The 23,348-nt window shown below is 41.0% G+C and overlaps 2 protein-coding genes across 24 annotated transcripts; one reads left to right on the top strand and one right to left on the bottom strand.

The window, feature by feature from the left end:
- The first annotated feature begins 78 nt into the window (after nucleotides 1–78).
- On the top strand, nucleotides 79–4,134 carry LOC112274132 (uncharacterized). Of its 11 annotated transcripts, none has more exons than XM_024503346.3 (11): nucleotides 823–927; nucleotides 1,124–1,193; nucleotides 1,404–1,544; nucleotides 1,700–1,793; nucleotides 1,928–2,056; nucleotides 2,432–2,547; nucleotides 2,726–2,807; nucleotides 3,065–3,136; nucleotides 3,281–3,388; nucleotides 3,613–3,658; nucleotides 3,849–4,134. In XM_024503346.3, exons 4-11 carry the CDS (start codon nucleotides 1,725–1,727, stop codon nucleotides 4,079–4,081), a joined length of 855 nt encoding a protein of 284 aa, XP_024359114.1. In that variant the 5' UTR covers nucleotides 823–927; nucleotides 1,124–1,193; nucleotides 1,404–1,544; nucleotides 1,700–1,724; the 3' UTR covers nucleotides 4,082–4,134. The 11 variants fall into 11 exon arrangements, with proteins under 11 accessions (XP_024359120.1, XP_024359121.1, XP_024359114.1 ...); XM_024503345.3 differs by having other exon boundaries at nucleotides 823–957; XM_024503348.3 differs by lacking the exon at nucleotides 1,124–1,193.
- A 769-nt stretch (nucleotides 4,135–4,903) lies between these two features.
- On the bottom strand, nucleotides 4,904–20,384 carry LOC112274127 (intraflagellar transport protein 172). 13 transcript variants are annotated; one of them, XR_016499796.1, is made up of 49 exons: nucleotides 20,167–20,384; nucleotides 19,527–19,626; nucleotides 19,261–19,361; nucleotides 18,730–19,032; nucleotides 18,325–18,380; nucleotides 17,879–17,940; nucleotides 17,664–17,723; nucleotides 17,472–17,557; nucleotides 17,179–17,274; nucleotides 16,918–17,026; nucleotides 16,712–16,804; nucleotides 16,492–16,557; nucleotides 16,261–16,368; nucleotides 15,976–16,133; nucleotides 15,696–15,822; nucleotides 15,461–15,532; nucleotides 15,269–15,337; nucleotides 15,073–15,141; nucleotides 14,813–14,941; nucleotides 14,607–14,702; nucleotides 14,153–14,254; nucleotides 13,931–14,001; nucleotides 13,722–13,818; nucleotides 13,436–13,564; nucleotides 13,021–13,077; nucleotides 12,759–12,923; nucleotides 12,435–12,554; nucleotides 12,107–12,256; nucleotides 11,231–11,428; nucleotides 11,072–11,123; nucleotides 10,901–10,962; nucleotides 10,686–10,763; nucleotides 10,369–10,530; nucleotides 9,608–9,787; nucleotides 9,429–9,494; nucleotides 9,184–9,317; nucleotides 8,908–9,049; nucleotides 8,586–8,732; nucleotides 8,387–8,467; nucleotides 8,140–8,259; nucleotides 7,963–8,049; nucleotides 7,683–7,817; nucleotides 7,441–7,507; nucleotides 7,226–7,296; nucleotides 6,883–7,045; nucleotides 6,614–6,770; nucleotides 6,452–6,507; nucleotides 6,086–6,169; nucleotides 4,904–5,910 (listed from the first exon to the last, which is right to left on the bottom strand). XR_016499796.1 is itself a non-coding variant. In XM_024503325.3 (49 exons), exons 1-49 carry the CDS (start codon nucleotides 20,247–20,249, stop codon nucleotides 5,746–5,748), a joined length of 5,283 nt encoding a protein of 1,760 aa, XP_024359093.2. In that variant the 5' UTR covers nucleotides 20,250–20,384; the 3' UTR covers nucleotides 4,904–5,745. The 13 variants fall into 13 exon arrangements, 10 of the variants coding, with proteins under 10 accessions (XP_024359093.2, XP_024359090.2, XP_024359092.2 ...); XR_012216320.2 differs by having other exon boundaries at nucleotides 8,140–8,192; XM_024503325.3 differs by having other exon boundaries at nucleotides 6,883–6,987.
- Between the last annotated feature and the right edge of the window lie 2,964 nt (nucleotides 20,385–23,348).

Raw genomic sequence — 23,348 nt, 5'->3', positions numbered from 1 at the left:
CAACTATTCAATAGGTCATCTGAAGCCTACTGTAGCATATCCAAAATTAGAAACTGTGACAGTGTCATCCTCGCAAATAGAATCAGTGGACCGACTCGTGCTGCCGAAGCATATGCTGCTTCAGATATCTGATTATTCCCATAAAAAATGACGCCAGTAGTTATACGTCATGATTGGGACAACTTGTTGTATTACTGACAGTTTGATTACTTTTAGGGTGCGCGAAACATTACTCTCGCGTCAGCTGAAGTGGCTCTAAGTTATTGTTCAATGCACTTGTGACATAACTAGCTCGGAGGGAGACAGAAGCAATGCCCCCTTGACAATGTTCGTCACAACCGCAGCAGTTATTGCACTTCCCATTTCTACTCTACAACTGCAGACAAGTTTGAAGGTGCTTTCGTTTGGGTTGATTAATATGTGCACATACTTCTGATGAACAAATTTGTCAACGCGCTAACTTAATACAAGGCAGTAAATATCATTCAGTCGATAAGGGGAAGTGCTTTTGTTTTTGATGGTATATTCAGGATTATACGGTTAAAAACGAGATTCCTTAGAAAATTACCCATGTCGCCTGCTCTATCGAAGTCCTGACAATTTTCCAGAGTACATGCCCATCAGAAATTTGTCCATTACGCTTCTTTGGAGTAGTATTATAGTACTGTAAGTTGGATGATGCGTACTTCCGGATTGCCAGCGATAGAATCTGTCGTAGCATCACGACACGTCATGTTGAGTAACTTTGCAATCATTGCAATCAACTTTGTGACAGAGGAATCATATGCTCACTCTTGCACATTCTTGTACTAGTCCTCACTGTTCGACGCATTCCGCACAACCTCATGAAACCACGGAGTGAGAGATCCAGGACAGAATTGTGGGCAGAAGACCATCGACCCTTTTGCATAGGGCTGGCCACACCTGGTGATGTTCCGGGCTCGAATATGAGATGTCGTATGTCTTCTGGGCATCCGAACCTTAGGGTTTGACACAAGTTTTTGTGCACGTTTGTTAGTTTTCTACCGAAATGCTGCGCTTCATGCATGTATAGTGTAGTGGAATCACTGAGGATTTCGGTGATTAAATCAGTGAATGACGCTCGAGGTCGCAAGTTTTGCAGGTTATTCGATTGGATCGTAGTAATTTGGCAATGAGCTGTTTCCTGGTGCCCCCTGTTGGTAGCTTGCAAGGTGATGCATAAGAGTTAATGAATGTCAGTTGCACATCGAATGTCTTGAATAATCCCGGGGTTTCCGTATGAAATCTTGTTCGATGCAGGTTCTAATGCCATTTGGACCTTTTAAATCCTGCTTAAGGTTCTTAAATTTTAGGTTTACGTCTGATATCCTGCGGGTTTTGAAGAACTGAGGAATTATTTCGGTGCCAATTTGATGTTTTAGGGTTGCAGCGCTTGTCAAATTGGCCAATTTCTGAGGAGCACTCTCCAAAGAGTTTAGGGCTTAGGGTTTAGGGCTTAGTCTGTGTGCGTCCTCTGCTCTGGATTTTTGTTAACCCACTGCTGATTTCTGAAGAATCTTAGTGTAAGACATCCTTCACCCTTAGATGAAACGTTTGGGCATTCTTATTTATCAGGGATGGAAATCCAAGAGCTTGAATAGAATCCTATTTGTTAGGTTGCAGAAAACAAGTTTGTTGTTGCTGGAACTGAATGAATGTACACTTTCAACTTTTACAGGCCGAGAGCAAGGTTGTGTACAGCCATGTTGGTTCGTAGAATGGTGCAGCTCCAAAAGCATTTAGCTCCTGTCATCTCCAACTCTTTTTGTCTGGTTGGTTGCACTCACTTTAAGCCATTTCATCAGTGCAACTTGAGTAGAACTGATCGAATAATCCTTTAAATTAATTTAACAAAGCCTGTAGTAGATGCATTGATGAGCGGATTACATTTATTCTTGCACATTAGAGCCGGCAATACAGCAGCGGACCGGACGTGCGAGAGTTCATGGGGAAAGGATTAACAGCACTGGGTGAAATTGAGCGTCTCTCGCCGTATACTGACTTCAATGATATTCGTCTAAGGCCTTTGCTTAAGGTATACACGTATGCACTCTAGGGTTTGATTTATTATTTTTTTTGAAAGCTATGACCATCAAGTGGAAGGACACAAGTTCCTTGGATACAATATGCCAATTATACAAATTTTGATTGTAGGCAATGTGGCTAGGTATTGCTTGCGTTCCTTTTCCCATGTTTTGTTGGCTGGGTGCCCAAGTACATGCTTCTTTGCGTTCTTTCTATTGCAAAGAGTTGGAATTATTTGTTACTGAAGTAGACTGAGCTATGTTGTTCCCTATCAGGTATTCAACCTATGTCGATTTTCTCTCCTTGGTGCATAGTGAAGTAGCTGGCTGAATGCATAATAAATGTGCTTATATTTGAACATATCTGTGGATATATACTGGTGCAGACAGCTAAGGAGAGCTTTGAGCTGGCTTTGGAGGTTGACAAAGATAATGTCGTAGCTATGTTGTGGCTGGCCCGGCTTCACCTCTATTACAATATTCCAGGAGCGTGCTTGAGGAGGTAGTTTTTGTGTTCATTGTCACCTATTTTCAATTGATGATTGAACAACTATTGAAGATAAATTCAGTCCCACGCGCTCCTTCTCTTTATTCTTACTTCGTCTTGTGTGACTAGTTGTGCTCAATAAGTTAATTAATCTTTCGTAATGTCGATGCTCATGATGAATCTTGCAATGCAGTGGGGCGAACTTGTTGGAAACAGCTGCTGAATCCGGACTCGCTGATGCCCAATACGAGCTCGCATGCCGAATCCGCTCAGAGGTGCCGCATGTTTTCTTCGTAGCTTGTTTGAGTGGCAGTGTTGTTACTAACTATTGATGGAGTTCCACACTCATGTGTACACATCTTACTACAGCTGGCACCCCTTTCCTCAATTTGTATCATCCAAGTATCCTCAGTTCTTACGTTTTATGAACTTTCTATGTGCTCCATTATAATTCTAACCTTGTTCTGTTCATCTTAACTCTTTTAAATGCATCTAACTTCGCTTCATTTTTCGTTCCTGTTATGACGTTCAGGCTGCACTGTTGGGTGATGGCGATGCAATGGATGATAGAACATTTAAGTACTTAGAATCAGCAGCTTGCCAGGTAGCTGTTACACTCTCTCACTCTCTCTCTCGGTCATAAATTTGGATATTTGCAACATTCTGTTTTGTCTCAGCATGACTTCAGAAGAAAATTATGTAGATTGAGGAGCGTGATTTGATTGTGTATTTCTTTTGAGTGATCTAGAAACACGCTGGAGCCCTGTTTCTAGTTGGGACGATGTATCTATCTGGCAAACATGTGCGTCGAGATTCTAAAGCAGCCGCCTGGTGCTTCCGCAAAGCTGCAGAACAGGTGCGGAAACTCTATGTTGGGCTTTCAATTTCATCTTTGAAGAAGTTTGTCTTTGTTACATAATGGTTATCGTTTGTGTCGCAGACTCATATTACCATACCTTAATTTTCCATTTAATCAGTCTTTGATTAGAAGTTATGGTACTTGCACTTGCAACCGACCTTGAAGTTGGGAAGTTATGAACCATCACAAATGTTTTCTTGAACACTTTTTCCTGTTTACAGGGGTACATACCTGCATCTACGGTTTATGCATCGCTAGTTAGCAAAGGTATCAATCTCATCCATGCCCACGCGTACGATTGCTTGAATTTCAACCTCAACAGTAGCTTCCACGATTGCTACTAAGTAATTTGCCACTCGCCTTGCCTACTTACAATACTAACATATAAAAATTGGTTTGGAACCCCATTTAAATATAAGCTTGTTCTTGCATGTGGTTTGGTCTACAATGCTTCTAGGTGCAAATTGGGAAGAACAAAACACAGCGGGGGACCATGATGACAAGGATACTGAGCAGGGAATGGAGCTCAGAAAGAGCTCAGCACAGCAGGAAACGGAGAAGCCACTAGAGCTTAGTGCAGCTGCACAATTCCACTTTGACAAGGCAGCTGAAGCTGGTGATCCTCTGGCCTTGGAGTGGTTGAAAAGAGTGCCTCATGCGAAAGAACCCGAAAATCTTCGAGTTAGCTAAATGGATTGTGTACTCTTCCTATTGTTGAATAATTGCAAAAATGCTTAATCGTATGTAAAGGTGTAATTGTTGGTTGACAATTATTTTATCCTTTGATTATTTTTTGCTCGTTCTAAGAGTTACTGATGTGTGTTTTTGGCTTGTGATCATTCTAACAGAACTATCATTTTAGTGCAAGTTTGGTTAACGTTTGCCTGTTCTCGTTCTGAATGTCATGATGGTCATTGTATGGCTGTGTTTGGCTTCGGCATCCTGCTATTGAAACAACAATGCTTTAAATATTATCAAGGAATGTAACCACCACCCTTATTAGTCCCTTGGCACTCCCAATTTTGTTTGAAATTTCAATATCAAATGCCCTGTTTGTGTTAAAATTTTAGATTTGGCCACAATTGTCGTCGTCTGCAAGAAAACAGACATACTCGTCTAAATTTTGATGATAAGTTGACTTGATCGATGATAAAGAGACAAATGAAGTCCATATTTAAAGCAGTTTATTCACATTTTGTATGATAGATTTCCCAAATTGTCGAACAGAGCAGGAAATTTGAAAAAATCGAGTTGTGGAAGCTGCACACCTGAGGCATACAGAGATGACATGGCAGATCCACTTTTATCCGTCATTAAAAGTATGCAAAAACAACAAAATTAGATAAAACTTAAAAGAAACTTGAATAAAATATAAATATTTCAGGTTTTTACAAAATAAATATATCGATCAATCAATCAGTTGGCAATAAATTATCAGAACTTGACACAAAAATTTGTAGAAATGTGAGTAATATTTTTAAGAATTTCAATCATCAAGTATTAGAAAACCACTGACCTTGTTTAAAAAATCTTATTCAATTCCTTTAACACCTTATCGAAAGCATATTAATTCACTAGAATTCAATGCTGATAGACTTGACATTGCATTCCTAGTTGGTTCTATTTTTGCAGTTTTTTCAGTGTCAAATACACCTTCTGCACAATGAGAACTGTACAAATGGCATTCTCGCTTCACTTCCACTATGAAACTCATGGCAATATAGGGTGTCTATCCTCACAACCTTAAAAACTTTGTTCATACAGCGGGCACAACCACTCGTTCGCTTGTCACTGTTGAGTTTTCAGCACAGATAGGTTGCTTCTATTGTTTAAGAGATGGTGCGGGAACTGGTGTGCAAGAACAAAAAAAATTATGTTTGGCAAGCTTTTTCTTCCGTCTTTCTCTAGCTTGATTGGTATCATTTCGTGTCATCAGAATCAATCACAGCATGATAGTCTTTTCGAATTTTGTTTTCACTGCCCCGATATCATTTTTCCACGAAACGGACTGTTTCAGAGTATGCTTGAATGTCGAGCACACTGACTGTGCGGTAGACTCCATGAATCAAGGCAATAAGGAAGAAATGTAGTCATTTGTATGCTCCATGCTTGAATTTTGCGTGCTGAGTGGTAGTTTTGCAATTTCAGTCTTCGGGTTTTTTGACTTGTTCATGCAAGTTATGCCTAGCTTGGCATGTGGATGGGTCGCTTTTTGGCAGATCGTCACTGACATCTACTTCGAGCTTGAAACTCGCTAGTATTTGTGCATAGTCGTGAGGATGCCGTAACAGAGTTCTGTGTGCAAGTTTTCAAGGGATTGACAGTTTTACTGTTGAGGAAAGCTGGGGATGAATCTAGTAGAATGGTTGTTGAGGGACCATGCACCAGGGACACGTCTGGCACCTGTGGATGTACACGTTCCAGTTATGCTTGTTTGCGGGCATCTTGCAAGCTTTGCATGTGACACGGTCTTCGGATGCTACTGGATACCCTGTCACACAACACATATCGCTCTCCATCTGTACCCACAAGCGTATTAGTGCTATGCCTACAGTGTGCAAACGTGTAGATCGTGAGCACAACAGATGGAAATATATCTGAGTCTGACTTCCGACGTAGAGAAGAAGTTTATTCTTCCTAGCCTGCCAAATGTTAAGTTAATGGTGAGTTGCAAGAGCTTTGTGCCGGCGATACCTTGCATACAAAACAAACCAAGCTCGCCACGTAGATGCTTGAACCGCAATCTTCACAGGATCGTGTGGGCAATGCTCGCTCTATCTGTCTCAAGATCAAACAGACAAATCACGCGAAACATAAAAAATTAGTACGAATTTATTAGCTTATGTTCCTGGATATGACACCTTGCCATTGATGCAGTAGATAGTATTTTGCCTCTAATTAGCGCCACAGATACGGGATCCCATGATATGACTGTTTCACTGGCAGTGTAAATCCTTCAGCGTAAACGTCACAATTGACGAATTGCAGTGGGCAGTGGATTGACCAGTTGAACATCAATTCACATGATTCAAGTAAATTAAGTGATTATTTTGAACCAACCTGTTGATCCATACTCAATTGAATGACCCAATCACGGACCTCCTCTCTTTGCTTGTCTGCAGAACCACAAAATTCTGTCAACTTCTGCGTATAAGTGATGAAGCGCGCACTTTGAGGTGAAGAAACAAATGGCATCAACGAAAGCGACAGTAATGCTAGTACCTTCTAGGAAGTGCCTTTCTGGTATAGGGAAATCTTGCGGAATATCACTAATTTCAAAGTTCACATTGTCGATCGTTGACGTATCCTCACCATCAATAGCCTCGACGATGTCCAAATAGCGGTTTAGGAATACAAAAGCCATGTTTTGCCATCCTAGCTGCAAAGGTCACGACATCCACAATTAGCAAATCATAGGATGGGCGGGTTGCTCTGCAAGATCACTACAGTGACCAGTGGTCACATGTGCATGATTTACTCGAAGTAAATACCTGCTTGCATGCCATTCCAGCCTCATAGAACGCTCTATCTGCAGGAATCGTTCCTATGTACCGAAGCAAAGAAATACTGAGTTTTGCCTGCATCTCTTGCAGCTCCTGCAATACTCCGATCACACCTCATGTTTTTTGTCTTGGATGTTCGCTTAGTTTACTTCTGTATTTCTTATATCAATCATACTCATGAGCTATTGTGTTTGAAAACACACTTGCACTCGAATATAAATGCACTCGTACATTTTGTCCACCGTAGCCTCACAAACCAGACATCATGAATTTCCAGTACATGGCTTCAAATACACAATTCTGTAAAACATTAGATGGAATTCTCATTGACCTGAGCGACTGAGATGTAACGCAACGTGACGAAGTTCACAATGATCAGCAATCTTTTGAGCTCCGTCAGAACTGCAGCCAACGTAGATGAGGCAAAAAACCAAGTATGAAACCCAATTGATTTGTAGAGTCATTCAAATCAACCTTCATAACTGCAACCTCGAAATGTAAACAATTTCGTGCATGCCATATGGTTAAGAGAATTCAGGTAATTACCTTCTGGACATAGAGCTCTATTTAAGGTGAGGCTGCTAACAATCTGGAAGAGGATCTCCCGTAGCTTCTGCGACAACCCAAAGATTTGTGTAAGGAATATGAACAGGATATCTCATCTCTTTCCAAAATCTGCTTCCAGAAATGCTACAACCGATGTTTGTAGAAAGTATAAGCTCTCTTTTTATAAAATATATAAAATTCATCAATTTTTTAAAAAAAGAAGAAGAAAAAGAAAGATTAACCTGCATTGTAAATTGGATTTGGGGAATCGAATCAACAGCAGATATAATTTTACAAGCAGCAAAACTACAAAGTTCAAAAGCTGGGCAGTTTAAGGGTACTCCATGTTGCGAAAGAACGTCGATTGCTTCACCACACTGAGATAAAACATTCTCCACGTAAAATTGTTAGATTCTCGATTTTAGGACAAACATGGACATGTAACACAAATTAGTGATCACCCGATAACTCATGAGAATGAGACATCGTGCAACGGCCAGAGCAGATAAAAAGTTACCAAACCTTGCCATTCTGCAAGCATTCTTTTGCATGACGGAGAGAGTAGTTCTTCTCTTCGTCAGTTCCCAACAGAGCTGCTACCTCGTGCACCTGCAGCTCCCTTAAATAAGCATCCTCGAACAGACTCTAGTGCTCTGAACAGATTAATGTGTTCCTATTCATAGAGCTCGATGGCCTTACCTTCGGCCAGTCGCCTAATTGTACATAGATCTCCACTGCACCTGAAACATGACCTAGTTTGACAAGTTCAGCCGCATCCCCTTTCTCAATGAGGTGTTCCTTGTAGAGATCATCCACGTGCTGAAAATCATCATAATGCCTGGAGATGAGCCAAAGAAGAAAAAAACGACCACATTTGTGTTTCTAGCTACTGCTAACGTTCTCAATTATTACGTCGCATGCACTGCAACCAACAGAAATCCTGGACCTGTTGTAACGGCGCCCCAGAGCTTGCACCAATGGCTCTTGCTTTCTCCCACAGACCTGCTTCAATATACATGTTCGTGGCCTGCAAGTGCAATGATCCCTATTAATAGAGAATATGAGCTGTGGCAGCAGATTTAAGCATTGCGATTCAGAGTTTTGGAATCAAGCAACATTAGCAATGTAAAGACAGGAATACTTACCTCTTTCGTGGCATTGATGTCTTCATAAAGCTCACCAGCAACTTCATACAACTCCGCTTCTATCAAACGACCAGCAACTGTGCTGACGACCTCGAGGAGCCGTTCCGGAACATTTTCTTTTGACAAACTAATGGCCAAGCTCCACACCTGAAATTCCCGATCATTTCAGTGCCATGGACGTTAGTACATAACCCATTCAGATGAATTTTCAAAGTAGGTGAGTAAAGCAAACAAACAACCAATGAAGAATCAAGTTAACTTATTTGGCTAGGGTTGCGCAATTGACAGAAAACTACTTTTTCACTGTGATAGGATAATATACCTGTTGAAGCTTGTCAAAATCTGCTAGCAGGGAAGAGTCAAGCTGAAGGTAAACATCAATAGCCTCGGAGTGATTCTGACTGAGCTCCAATGCCCGTCCGCGAGCAAGAAGGCTCTCAACAGAATCCTCCCCTCCATTCTGGCTGCCCTTGTGGCAAAGAACACACAGGTTTCAAATCACACTTAACCTCTTCACAGGTCTCAAGATGTCCTCTAAAATTGGGCCAACTATCAATCACACTGCACAGATTGTAATAGATTAAAGCTTGACTCGTACCTTTGCATGTATTCCGCTAGATCACTGTGTATTTCGGCCACTTTAGAAGGCAGAAAATATTCAGCAACTCGAAGAGCGTCGTCCCATTGCATCTTATCGCGGTACATAATGATTGCGACATCAGGCCTTTTAGCCTGTTCACATCATTAGAAGTAAAATGAAATTCTCAATACGAAGCCAAAAATGGCCGACATGCCCTTCCCAATGCAGACACTCTTTCGTGCTTCAAAAAAATGAGAGCTCACCCTAATAAGAAGCGCTTCGGCTTTTTGCAATTCTTCCTTCTTCATCATGTCCTGCGCTTGCGCAACCTGCGTCCACATGACGACGAGTCATTCAATAAAAACTGGCCAATCGTCAACCCACTTAAGATCTATTTCATGCCCTGGATGGTCCACAATTCTTTTGAGAAGAGAACTGTTACCAAGACATCGGATATGGTAGCTGGATCACACAAATCTGCCACTCGCAGAGCTGCTGTCCAGTCCTGCTGGTGCATATACATATCAATAGCCTCGCGAGGCTTGCCCACTTTAATAAAAGCATCCTCAGCATCACGGAACCGCCCTTCATCTTCCAAAAACATGGCATACTTCAATTGCACCTGCAATCAGTTCATTAATGCATCACACAACTGCCTCGATCATCACTCTTAAAACTCGCGGACTAACTTCCTGCAGAAGTCTAATTTTTCAAGCACAGATTGTTTACTTGAGCACTATTATCATTGAAGAGTTCCATTCGCTTTTGTGCAGCTGTGAAATAGGACAATTCAGAGCTTTTGGTGTGGGAAATGGTATGCTCGTGGCTAAAAGGCTTTAAGTTGATTGACTGGGACGGAGTTGAAATGTAAGGTCTGAAAAGTGGCAGCTGTGTTAGTTTCCAGGTCGCAGCAGCAGGAGAAGAGCCCGTATTAATTTTTGGAGCCCCGCCCAGAGAGTAAAAAACTGCTGGTTATGGAGAAGATAATCTAGAACAAGCACACGTCCAATGTGCGAAGGTTCTGAGGTTCGGTTCTCATGTTCTGTTGGCATTAAGATGTGATAGTCAAGCAGTCAGGCCTGGGCACATATTAGTGCATACAGGAGGCATACTTTCCAAACACAGAGCTGCGAGTCTTTCAATGACTCGATTGACATGCGATGGCTTTAAAGCAAGAAAGAAGATCCGTCTAGGGCATTGCACCTCTGGAAGCTTGTGGTTCAATGAAACGCAGCAAAGGTCGAACGCATGTTCAAAAGCTCCGGCCTCCATAGCATATTCAATGGCTTGCTCCACTAGACCCAACTTCACCAGCAACTGTGCACCCGTATCTCCACCCAATGACACTGCCCATGCGTAGGCAACCTGGAAAAAACAAACAGCAATCCCTAAGAAAGGTTCTAGTATTCCATGGCAAGAGCTGGCTTGACTAACAGTGCAGTATTTGAGTATACTGCGGATGAGATTGCTTATTGCCGTCTGAGTGGTTCAATCTGATGACTGAGGAACTTTCTACAGACCTGTTTGGATCCAGGGACGCCACCAAAAAGCTTGGCCACGCGTAGAGCATCTTCCCACAACCCATTTGAAGTGTACATCTGCACGAATTCCACTTCACAATCAACTTCATCTAGTACAATCCAATAGTTTTTTATCGATACATGCTATTAATCAACCTCTTTCGCTGTCAAAGAACAACCAGGAGTTTCAGTGACCACTGAACGTTCAAAATTACCTTGACACTGCTCCTCCAATCTTGCGCACCCTGATAGTGCATCTCAGCACCTCTCAAACATCCTGCCAGCACAGCGTGTCTCAGATTTTTTAGATGTGGAAGAAGATGATGTGAATTAGATCTGACTTTGTAGAATAGGAAAATTCTGCTAGGAAGGCTGGGACTCTCTACCTTCTCTCTCAAGTTGTTGCGCTATGCGGAGATGTGTTTCTGCGAGAGCATCCTGGAAAACCGGCATGAGTTTGAGTAGCTGCCAGTATTGCAATAATTTAGGCAAGGTGTTGAAGTTCATGCAGAAAAGGGATAAAGGTGGGGAAGCAGATTTCAAACCTGGCGGTACTTGGAGACGAGCTGTATGACATGGTCAAATTTCCGTGCTTTATTGTACATATCAATTGCAAGGTCAGGCTCCTGGGCTTCAATATACAGCTTTTCCGCATCTGTGTAGTGCGTGACGGCCTCCAGTTGCCGTGCTCGTTGTAGGTACAGAGCAGCTGCGTCTGGTTCTGACAAGTGATGTGCTGCCACCTACACACCGATCTCGTCAAGAAATAATGACGGAAAGAGTACATCGCATTGAGCCCCACTATTCTCTTTAAAAAAAAAAGTGGTACTTGGTTTATGGAGTCTGCACCTATTTGTGTCTATTTAGTAATAAGTTTGCAACCTTCTTTGATCTTAATTGGTGTTGCCTTTCTACTTGTTTCTTCTTCTAATTTGGCTTATCCAGAGAAATTGTCAACTTACGAATGCGGCTTTGATCCTTTTGATGATGCCAGAAATCGTTTTGATATACGATTTTATCTCGCTGCTATTTTATTTATTATATTTGATTTGGAAGTCACCTTTTTATTTGCTTGGGCAGTTTCTCTTGACAAGATTGGTTTGTTTGGATTTTGGTCTATGATAGTATTTTTATTGATTTTGACGATTGGATTTTTATTCGAATGGAAAAAGGGCGCTTTAGATTGGGAGTAACCCGGGAATTTCTGAGCCAAAAAACGATAAAAGAAAAAAAAAAAAAAAAAAAAAAAAATGCATTTATCGTTTTTTGGGTTTTAGCATTCCTTCCATCGCAGCGCAAACAAAATGAGATAAACCTCGATAAGTAGGTATAATAAGTCATTCATTAACTTTATGGAGCTCATCTTCTTTAGCTGAGTCACTATAAACGATCAAGATACTTATATCAACAAAATAAATTACCTTGTGTGCAGCGTCCCACTTGTTAGCACGAATATACATCTCGACTGCCTCACTTGCCAACTTAGCACGCACAAAGAATATTTCTGCCTCCGCGTACTGCTTTGCGGCTTCGAAATGGCGTGCAATCCTTTCGCAAAATGGTATTGTAATCTGCACAATCGAATAACAAATTTCATATATTATTACAAAAGCTTGCTGGGATTACATTCAGCGCATGCTAGCATTACAAGTGGGGATTTATATCGAACCATAACAATGGTCATAAATTTATTTAAATCTAAATATTTTCCACTTGCTATAGTATTCATGTCTAAGAACGTCCCCCAACCTTTATGTCTTGAGCGTCAACGATCTGGACAGCCTTGGTCCATTGCCTCGATGCCATGGCGGATTCAATAGCCTTTTCGATGCAACCAGCTTCAATGAAGTGATTAATAGCAGCGTCAACCTGTTCACAGTGCTTAATCTACGTTTAGTGATTGGTGTAATATTAACATGAGTGAGGACATAAAGCTGGTCGTGAGAAGCTGAACGCTAAAGGGTTATTAAGTACAAAAGAACTAGATGCCATTGGAAACTGCACTTGTGATTGAGTTGCAATTGTGATGGGTTTTGATCTTATCTGATCGGATGGAACGATTTATGTAAGAACCTGATTCTGAGAGACCAACCAACCACCCCACTCCTCTTCCAGAGCAGCCACCTCCCCTGGAAATACTCGACGGGTTAGATCAATTGCTCTTCGGTACGCACGGCCCCGCTTGTAAGCCTCCTTGGCTCTTTCATATTTACCCAACATCTCTAGAAAATCTCCCGCCTGAAGCCAGGAAGAGAGATCCATTTCTGGTCATTCAACAGGTACTTTAGTTGGTCTAAAGAAACAAAAGTTTGTAGGTATAAAATATGGGGCTTACTTTCTCAAACTTATTTGCTCGCATGAGAGCATTCGCTATGGACTCCATAATATCATCCTGCATGCCAAGAGGTCCATTGCAAATCGGGTAACAATCCTCAGAAGTCGCTATGTAACTAATAGCTTGAGACCAGAATGTACTAAATACACATACAAATACCTCCAACTTCGGGATCTTTGCTCAATACGAGAAACGCATCCGACATGTTCTTACAAGGGAATGCTATTGTCAACACTACTACAGAAAAGAACTCTTGAAATCAGGACGACGTCAAGACACAAACCAGTTGGGCAATAATCCAGGTGGGCGTTTGACAACTGCAACTGAGGAAAAATTATGAACGATGATTTCAGCCTAAGGGTGCTTTTCCAATTAAAATTAACACGTGCCTGGCCAGGGTTTAATCAGAACTCACTGGAAATGTGTATAAAGTATGATTGCTGACACAATCGGCAGCATGTCCTGGAAGCCCGCCTTTCAAGAACAACGTGATGGCGCCAATTACATCACCATCCACTTCCTTCAGCTTTCCAGCCTCTTCTTCCTAAAATCAGTAAATTTGTGAATTGTTATTGCTGTTCCAAAATTTGAAACTAACTAAACTTCTGATAACCCAAAAGAATTCATGAAATGAAACTTCTATGTCAATGAGTGGCTGGAGAGGCGTAAATACCAAAAGTTTATGAAGGAAAAATCCATACCTGGGCAGTTTGCAGAAGCCATTCATAGTGGCCTTGTTTCAAGCTTGCATAATCTGGATGGTTTTGGCTTTCTGCAACACTTATGGCCTCTTCCCATCTGGGATCGCCAGAAAACTAATTCATATCATAAATCTCAAAGATGACAATAAGTTTCCTTGTCAAATGAGTATTCTAAGAATAGCCGCAAATGCATGTACGAAAAATGGAACCTGTGGCACTCTGTGTACATCTGAATCGCCTTGCCCACTTGCCCATGCTCTAGCAGGAGCGTCTCTGCTACCTGTAGTGAGTTTCTACAATAATTCTTACTCTGATATGCAGATTGGCTACCTTACAACTACTATACTGCTTTCAGAGGAGATTCAATGAACTTTCAGAACATTTGGCTTCAAATTATCTTAGCGATTTCATTAATCAGTTTGAAATGCTACCTTCCACTCATGTTGCAACAAAGCAAGCTTTGCACGCACAATGTAGTGATCCAGACCATCAATTCCAACTTCTTGAACAACCTCGTCTTTAGCTTGACTTACCTGTGCTGTAAAACGAAGTGTGCTTCACTAATGCAAAGCCACTACTGACAAATCTGGACCACTATTCAACGAATTCACACCAAACATTGAAAATTAAAAGTAAAATTCGAACAACATAAAGCCTTACAAAAAAATTGGGTTACCCACCACACAGATCAATCGGTTAACCTAAATTTAGTGTTCAATCTTGACAACATTAACAAGCTCCGTCAATTAGCCACACTCGATTGTAGGGACCAGGTGTTTGACCACAACCATTAGTTATCATGTCAGCTGCTCCTGCACCAAAGATGAAGCTAACAATGGACGTTCATTGTGGAACCGATATCTGTGAAACGAGGTTTTAGGGCACCTTGTGGACATAACGAGCCTTGGAAACATCTCCAAGAGCTGCATAACATCGCTCGGCAACTGCCAACTCCTTGTGATAGAGTGCTGCCTCAGCCAGCTGCATGCAAATCCTAATCATAACGTAAACTCGGCAGACAATAAAACGAAAAAATGTAAAAGAAAGTAAGTATTTGGACATTGCAAGCTTTATCTGAACCTGATTACCACCTGCTTCCACATTGCCTCGGTTTCTGGCGCAAGCTTGAGAGGCTCTAAAATTGCTATGGCGCGGTCATACGCAAGGGCCTCCAACGCCATACCGAATTCAATCAGTGCCTCGTCTAAGACATAGCCCACCTGTTTCCAGCTGACAAGTGTTGGGTGAGAGCTCAGGTAATTAATAGCTCCAGGATCCATCCTTCCTACATATCTTCCGTATCAAATTGAAAATGTGCAGGAAGGTTGGGAAGACGAGATTGGAATTGTACCGCACTGCTCCCTTCATCTACTAGTACTTCTGTGCGACCCTCTGCCCTTTCAATGCCTTCCACTTCTCCCTGCAGCAGTTCGCCCAACCGCATCACCAAATTCAAGATGCTGCGATGATCACTGTTTCCAAAACCTATGCTAATATAATGCTTCCCTCCTTCTCTCGATTACCGATCACTGCCATAAATAAAATACCTTAATCGGGAAAATGGTTGCCTGTTCGGGATTTTTGATGCTGTACCACACGTACAAGTTACCTCGATTCTGCCATCGACGGGAAACAGATTGGTATCATAACTAATGTGATGCCTCAAATCAACACGGACTAATTTGGACCCAGAAGAAACATATCAATATCGCACGTTAAAATAACACTTGAGAGCTCACCTGAGCGACAACAACATCACTGTCTGGCACCCACTGCACATAGCTACAAAAACACAATAGAGTGATTCGCTCCTGTAAGAATCAATCCAAGTCAACTCAGCCTAAAGTCCTGTAGTTGGAGGATTCCGAACTTGAAGATTATAATTGAAAATCGATATATATATAGTAAACTGAAAATGACCACTGTGGTGAGCATAAGAAACCATTCTAGCGTATATTCAGATGATCGATAGACCTGCGTAAGTAAATTGAAAAGATGAAGTTGCTGCTTTTTGTCTCGAAACAGCAAGTGGGTTGCATGAGGGTTAAGCTCCAGCCAATCGATCTTGCAATCATGATTGAGTGTACCCGCAGTCACACCGCTGGCAGAAGAACATTTCATTTCAGGACTATGCCGAACTCATTTGAGATGGAACTCAAATTTTTTAAGCTTAAACATAGAACTCAGATTAGAGAAACTTTCAAGCACTTCTGTATGGAGCTCATGGAAGAGAATTAATGTGAAGAAGTTATGCCTGACAAGGTCCAATATCCGAATGGTTTGAAGATCAATAAGGTATGCAATCTTCTTGTTATCTTCGTTGAAAGGATCTGACAAGCGACAGAGGTGATCGTTGAGGCGAACGCTTATCAAAAATGGGCTCAAATATTCTGTCCGACATGTGCCTAGCACCTTTCATTCAAGGCCACCACACAATCTCACGGTGCAATTCATTTCTTAGAACGACATCCATTCACAGCACTTCAAACAAGCATCCAGCATTCACATTGTAGAATCGATTCAAGGCATTAATGCTCACCTCGTTGCAGCCATATTCCACCAAGGAGAGTTCTCCGGCGTTGTGAATCATGCATACCGACGGATTGTCCACAAGAAATTTTTCGTTCCCACTGCCGCGCCACGACACCTGGGGCCATAAATTAAACTCCCGTGGATCAATCCCGGAAGCACGTACACTGGGATTTCCAGCAGGCAAAAAAAGAACAACAAATTCGTTAAGATCGTAGTAATTGACCGAGAACGAACCCACCTCGGACAACTTGAAAGTTTCCAGATTGCCAATGAGCAGCGATTCGGAAGTGTGAGCAATGAGGTACTGCACATGAAGGACGAAAATTCTTAAAACCTCATCATCCCTATTCCAAATCCCTCCTTACCCACACTCTGTTGAGAATTCACGAGGAAGTCCTCGCATTTTTGAACCGTATAATGAACTACGACAAGAGTAGGGTGCCTGCTGAATGACATACCTGAACATGGTAAACATTGATCCTGAGAATTTCCCAACCATATTGCGATCGGATAACAATGCGGGTTCCTGAGGACAGGTGCTTCACAATGACCTGGACACGACAAAACAATCGCTCCATTTAGTGAGACAAGGATCTACCTTCACCTTAAATTCCTCTTGAGATTGAATTCAATGCAACCTTACGGAATAGATGGTTGGACTGACCTGGCTCTTGGTGACATAAGTGAACTCAAACGTGCCTTTGTAACGCTCCTTCCGAACGCAAGCATCGAAAACGTCCACGTTGCCACACAACCCTCCCACAGCCAGCTGACTGAACGTCACGCACAGAATCAGAACTCTGTTTGAAATAATACAAGCCTTCCGTGTTCGCTGATAGTGAAGCAAGAGTAGAAGCTCAGGGAATTGGAGAGTCGCAAAGTAAATCCAAAAAAATAAGGGCTGCGCAGAGAGAAATTGCAAAACCTGCCGTCTGGTTTCCAAGCGAGGGCGGAGATGGAATAGGGATTGTCCACTTGTATTCTCCCCACATCCTCCCAGAATCCTTGCTGGTTTGTCAAACTGCCATTGCCAACCATAAATTTCAGTAACCAGTAGGTCATCGGTTCTACCATGTTCATAGCGATTCCCTCCCACTGACCCCTAAATCGTAATACATGACTTTCCGAAAAAAAAAACACTAGTTGACACCAGAATTCAGACCACCAAAGTCTCCCTGACATACAAGCATCTTTTTTGCAGATTCGCTATATACCCACCTGAAGACATGGAACCCATTGAAGCTCCCCAGAACCACCGTGTCTCCACTGGGGTTGAAACACGCCGTGCTAAACTCTTGCACCATCTGCCACAGCCACATCCGAAAAAATAAACGATCAATTAAATCTACAGTACCCTCACCATGCCTTCACCTCGAAACCTAATTTAGCATCATCATCAAAAACACACACCGGGAGAGTGCTGTAATCAAACTGCTGCAGGATGCCACCATTGCCATCGTGGAATTCCACCTGGTCAAAAACCCAGAAACTCCACCACCCAATAGTTAATAGGGCTCTTTTACATATCCCACTGTGAACTGATCCCATGTCAGTATAATATATGTATACAAAAGAAACTCAAAGAGGTATGGGTAATGCATGCAATACAAGTGTGTTTTTTTTACCTTACAGTCTGACCCAGAAACAACAATACTTTCACCCCAGACCAGCACACTTGGCACACCTCCTGGTAGAGAGAGCCATCAATGGTTAGAGAGGCCCTGGGGAAATCTGGTGATGTGATTCAGATTACTACCTAGGGTCAACTTGATCATAACCTCTGAGGAAAGTAACAGGGCCAACAGAACAGAGCCAAAGCTTCACGTACTGGTGGGGAATATTAACTGACTGTGCAGAGAGGCCTGGGGAGGTACACAGGCTGGAGAGAGTCCATGGGAGACAAGACCTTTAAAACCCCCTCTGCCATGGGGGGGTAGTTATAGTCAACACATGAAATCAACTGTATGTGTGGGGCAGTTCCACTTACAGTGACCACCTGCCCCACACATACAGGTATATACCTCACATCAAAAATATTTAAAACCTCTCTCTGCTTGGAGAGGGCCATTACCATATTGACATATCTTCATTGCTGATGCACCTGACAGCATGGCATCCACTGCAAACCTGGAGTTACATGCTCACATCTCACTATCAAAATCTCAAAACTTCAAAAAACTGCCATATAAAAAAAAACTAGACCAAGCTTTAACTCACACTGTGCACCCACATATAAAAATAAATAAAACCCCACACAAAGAACCACCATGAGCCTTTGTGTCCTCACTCTTGATATCTTTTGCATTTCTCTGTGGTTTTGAAACAGCCATGGAGATGTCTCTCTACACAAACATGTGGTGAAACTAGCCCCAGTTGAATGTGATTTTTGCAAGAGTTTTAGTGTGTACACATTGACACACATTTATTTATTTATTGTGTGTGTGTGTGTGTGTAAATTGAATGAATCAAACCCAACTTGTAGATGGAACCATCCAAGTGGGCAGCAATGCATGTGGACCCATCAGGGCTGCAAGCAAGGCTGACAACAGCTGCAGCACTCCCTCCTCCTCCAGTTGCTGTAGTAGTTCCTCCTCCAGTTCCCCCTCCATGGCTGTAAACTACTATGGCTCGGTTTGTTCGGAGCTGCCCAGCCTTCACTTTGCCATCCATGAGCCCAAACACGAGCTCATTCTGGTGCTGGTTGGGCCACACAATGCTTACTACTTGGGAGGTTTGCTGGAACTTGTTACAGATGGATTTCTTATCACCCCACTCCACCCTGCATTTTTTATCAACAGAATTCTCAACACTCACATGTTGAATCCTCTCCAAAAAGCAAATCAGTCATTCAATTCATGTAAATTCATGTCAATGTACAGGCTGCCAGGCTGTTGGAATGGTTTTGGTTACAAAGCAATCCATTTCAGGACTAATTTTATTTTTAGGTTTTTTTTGAAGGTCAAGTAAACAAACAAAGATACAAAAGAATGAGTTGTATGCAACTCACCCCAACTTATACACAAAAATGATGTCATCACTTTGCCCCACTGCAAGCTTAGTGCTGTCTGGAGAGAAAACCATTGCTGTCACAATGTACACTTTAGATCCCTACAATTTCCCACTGTGAGCTATTAGAACAAAAGAGGAAAAAGAAACACAACCAAACAAAAAAAAAATTGTGCGTTTCTATAGATGGATTCTTTCATTCAACTATGAAATTTTCATGTTCTTTAATTCTACACACTCAACCTTATAAAAGCTGCTTATTCACACCTTAGGGTCAGCTGGTTTGGTGGAGAACTTGTCTTTCAAGTTGCCATTCTCATCAAACAAATGGACTATCCGGTGCAGAGTGACTGCAGCAAGCTTTTGGCTTCACAACCACCACAAAAAATATATATATATATATATATATATATATAAACATAAAAAACATAAGATTAAATCAATGTGAAATTAGAGTCCCCACCACCACTACTGAATTGAATTAAATTGAGTCTGTGTGTCAAGCAGGGAGAGTTCATCTGTTTTAGAAGCAAGGGAGGAAGAAGGCATTAACTGCCTTTCCTCCACGGGCATGGCCACCAGGAGGAGTTGCTGGACCTCAGTTATTGAACCCAACTCCCCTCTCACAGTAAAATAGAAATACACAAAAATGAATAAAAATAATAAAACCCACTACAATTGATGAATGCCATGTGGGGTTCTGAGGCTCAGGCATTACTGACAACCTTCCATCATGAACCGTATTGCAGTAAAGTCCCTTGTGTTATTGCTCTTCAATTTCACTGATATTTTATTATTTTCTTCATTTTTCATGTACATTTTAATTGTAAAGTTATAGCTTCCAACCTTTGAATGTATGGGAGAGAGAGTTGAGAGGGTCTTGAGAAGGGGTGGGTGGTGGTGAGACCTGTTTGGAGCCCAGGCAAGGGCTGTGACTTTGGCAATAGTGTTGCATGATGGCAACAATGACTGCACATATTGCAGGTTCATCTTCACCTTCTTACACTTCCTTGCTTACAGAATAAGAATAAGAAAATTGAAGAAGAGAAGGACATAGAAGATACACAGAGAAAGAAGGAGAATTAATACAACTGCAACCTAACAATCAATTACCACCATGCTGGAAAACCAGCATTTGTGAGGTTTGTTTTTACAAATTTTGCCCAAGTTTTCTGAGCTTCTGTCAATCTGATTGCAGAGGACAAAAGTGTGAGCACACCACCTTTGAGTCCTCTACCAACAATGTTCTCCCTACATTTGTATTTGTATAAATAACATGGATTTTGTTCGTTTGTTTAATAGGGTAAGCATGTAATAGTTGTATGGATGGCTCAATCTTGTAGTGATCTAATGGCAACTTTCTATGTGCATGTACGATTGTCAAAATGTTTTTTCCAAGGTATATCTGATGGAACATATAAACAAAAATGAAAATCAAATTTAATCATGAGTCAATTGATGGATTTGACAGCATTTTGTAAGACCCTGTTCACATTTCTTTTGCTTTTTGCTTCATTTGCAGTTTCAATCCAATCCTCCAAACTATTCAAAATACATGTCATTCATTCTTCACTCATCCTTTCTTTCTTTCTTATTGAAGATTTTGGATTTATTTTTATTTTTATAAGGTTGTATTTTCCAATAGAAAACTGTATAGAAGGCTTGGTTTTTATAATTCCCATTAACAAAAAAAAAAAAAAAAAAAAATGTAAATTCTAAAAAGCGGAATTCCACTAATGATATTAAAATAAGTTCATTAAAATTTAATCAAAATTCTGTATTCCAATCATTTAAGCCAAACGTTTTACTTAAAACTGCTAATCTCAGAGCTTTTTTATTTTTAAAATCAAGGTAGAATACACCCACAGTGTTCATAATGTAATGACTTATAACAAATTTGGTTTCACAAAGAATTTGTGCCCAAAATTCACCTCATATGTAAAGTGACATGCACACACTTTTATTTATATATATATATATATATATATCCATAAACATGAAAGAAGTATTCAACTGAAAGATGAAGACATTGAGCTTGAAAAGTCATTGCAAATAAGATATCCTTTGTGGTAAAGATCTTGTCACAAATCTTATGACAAAACCCTCCCCCACTTCCTATTTAAAGTTCAATTTGTCAATCCAAATTGAGTCCAAGAACTGAAAACTCCACTCGCAGATGTGATATTCTGTTTGTCTTATTGAAGATTACATAGTACTGAGGCATTTTATTTATCCCTACTATGAATATTATTATTAGTTTTTCAAAAGGCCTGTGGGCTGTCTTCCCAAAGAAACCCAATTGGTCAAGCATGGTGATGGTGTGGATGCAAACCAGGGCCTATTTGGTCCCAGGCACTCAGCTCTGCTCCATTTCACAGCATTTCTATGTTCTTTCTCTATCTCCCTGCCACAGATTTTGTTGTGCAGAAAATTTGGGCTTTGCAGATTGCCCTCTTCAATTTCAACACATTCATGCAACTCATGCATTCGTTTTCTTCATGTGAGTGTGTGTGTATTGTAGTCTCCTTTGGTCTTCCTCTTGTTGTTTCTGCCTGTTTCTTCTCGCGCTGCTGTTTCCTGTTGTTGTTGGTGTTGGCAGCAGCTCCTCAGTTGGGTGGTGACCCTGTAGCCACTTACTCCCACACAAGCCCTAATTTGGTAAGGTTTGGCACATGGGGGCATTTATGGTTGCTCACTGGCCTTGCATCAGGATAGGAATATATAACTCTACATTTATGTATAATCGCCCTCCTCAATCTTCTGAAGAAATGGGTTTTAATTCTGCCATCAATGGTTGCAGATTTCTCCACTGCAATGTTTATGTAAGTTAGTGATGCAGATCAGCCCTTTGTCCATTCTGCGTGCTTGCTTGCTTGTTGCACATGTGCAGGAGTGAGATATGGAAATGTCAACTTGCCTTGTTTTTATGGGATACCAACAAAGAGAAAAAAACAAAATTCCAAAAAATTATGAAACAGTGCATTCATGGAGTCATTGACCAAAAAAAAGTTGACTTTGTCTCTCAAATTTTGTGCATGGTCAGGATTAAGTTCATGTGTGATTAAAAAAGTGCAAAACAATATCCCAACCCAATATGCTACTGGTATTCAAAATTCAAACTCAATGATTTTCTTACCACAATATAATACATTATCCAATACTGTGCAGTTATTTACTGATTCAATCAACACCAAATTGAAAAACTGTTTCTCTTCTTCCTCCTCTTCTATACCTCTATTTGATTTATGAGGCCATAATTGTTTCTTATTTTCTTCATTTTTTGTTGTTTTGATAGGAATTAAACTGTAAATGAAGGGCATGGGGTTGTGAGCATGAGGACAAATAGTAACTAAATAGGGATGAAACAAAGTCCAGGATCAGATAGGTCTGCAGTCCCTACTCTCTTCTTCTAATTCTTCTTCTTCTTCTTCTTCTTCTTCTTCTTTGACTTCATTTGTTTACTACTCATTGATTCACCCCATTTGCCTATTTATGTTTATTTCTGCATGGAGGAAGAAGGGGCTTGACTTTATGCTCTCTGTAATGGACTTCTTTTATCTTTTTTATCTTTTTCTTTTTTTTATCTTTTTCTCTTTTCATCTTTTCATCCCCCTTTTTTCTTTTATCTTTTTTTTTCCAGAACTGGTGCCTGACCTGCCCAGGTAGAAATGGGCAGAAACCTGCCTGCCCATAATCAAACATCTGATGAAGATGATGAAAACAATCCTCCTCCTCAGTTTTTTAATTGCCTGTCCCTAACTCCAAGGCCCATAATGGAAGGCATGAAAAGATGAGAATGGAGGCAGTTTATTATATTTTATTTTATTTTATTGTTTGGGGACAATCCAGTATACCCTTTGGGTGGTCAATGAATTCCTCCACATACTGATGTCCATGTGTTTCAGTTTCTGGGGGTTTGATTTTTTAAAATTAGGGCAAGCAGCTTTCCTAAATGTTCTCCCAATCACCACTTTGCCTCTGAAAACAATATGACTACATATTACAGGGTTTCAAACATGGCACATTTGCAAAACCAAATAATTGGGATCTAGCACATGATATTTCCAGGAGAGCTGAGGCAAGCAACAA

This window comes from Physcomitrium patens, chromosome 21 (assembly GCF_059467195.1).
Source record: "Physcomitrium patens ecotype Gransden chromosome 21, ASM5946719v1, whole genome shotgun sequence".
NCBI lineage: Eukaryota > Viridiplantae > Streptophyta > Bryopsida > Funariales > Funariaceae > Physcomitrium > Physcomitrium patens.
Note: the sequence above shows the minus strand (reverse complement) of the source record. Positions and strands in the feature narration are given on the sequence as shown.

Coding starts and splice junctions, on each gene's coding strand:
- LOC112274132 (XM_024503340.3), top strand. Junction 2,808..3,064: donor CATGCCGAATCCGCTCAGAG/GTGCCGCATGTT, acceptor TATGACGTTCAG/GCTGCACTGTTGGGTGATGG. Junction 3,659..3,848: donor TGCATCGCTAGTTAGCAAAG/GTATCAATCTCA, acceptor CAATGCTTCTAG/GTGCAAATTGGGAAGAACAA.
- LOC112274127 (XM_024503325.3), bottom strand. CDS start 20,249: ATGAACCTGCAATATGTGCAGTCATTGTTGCCATCATGCAACACTATT. Junction 7,508..7,682: donor AAATCCAATTTACAATGCAG/GTTAATCTTTCT, acceptor GGGTTGTCGCAG/AAGCTACGGGAGATCCTCTT. Junction 6,170..6,451: donor AATTGAGTATGGATCAACAG/GTTGGTTCAAAA, acceptor ATCTTGAGACAG/ATAGAGCGAGCATTGCCCAC.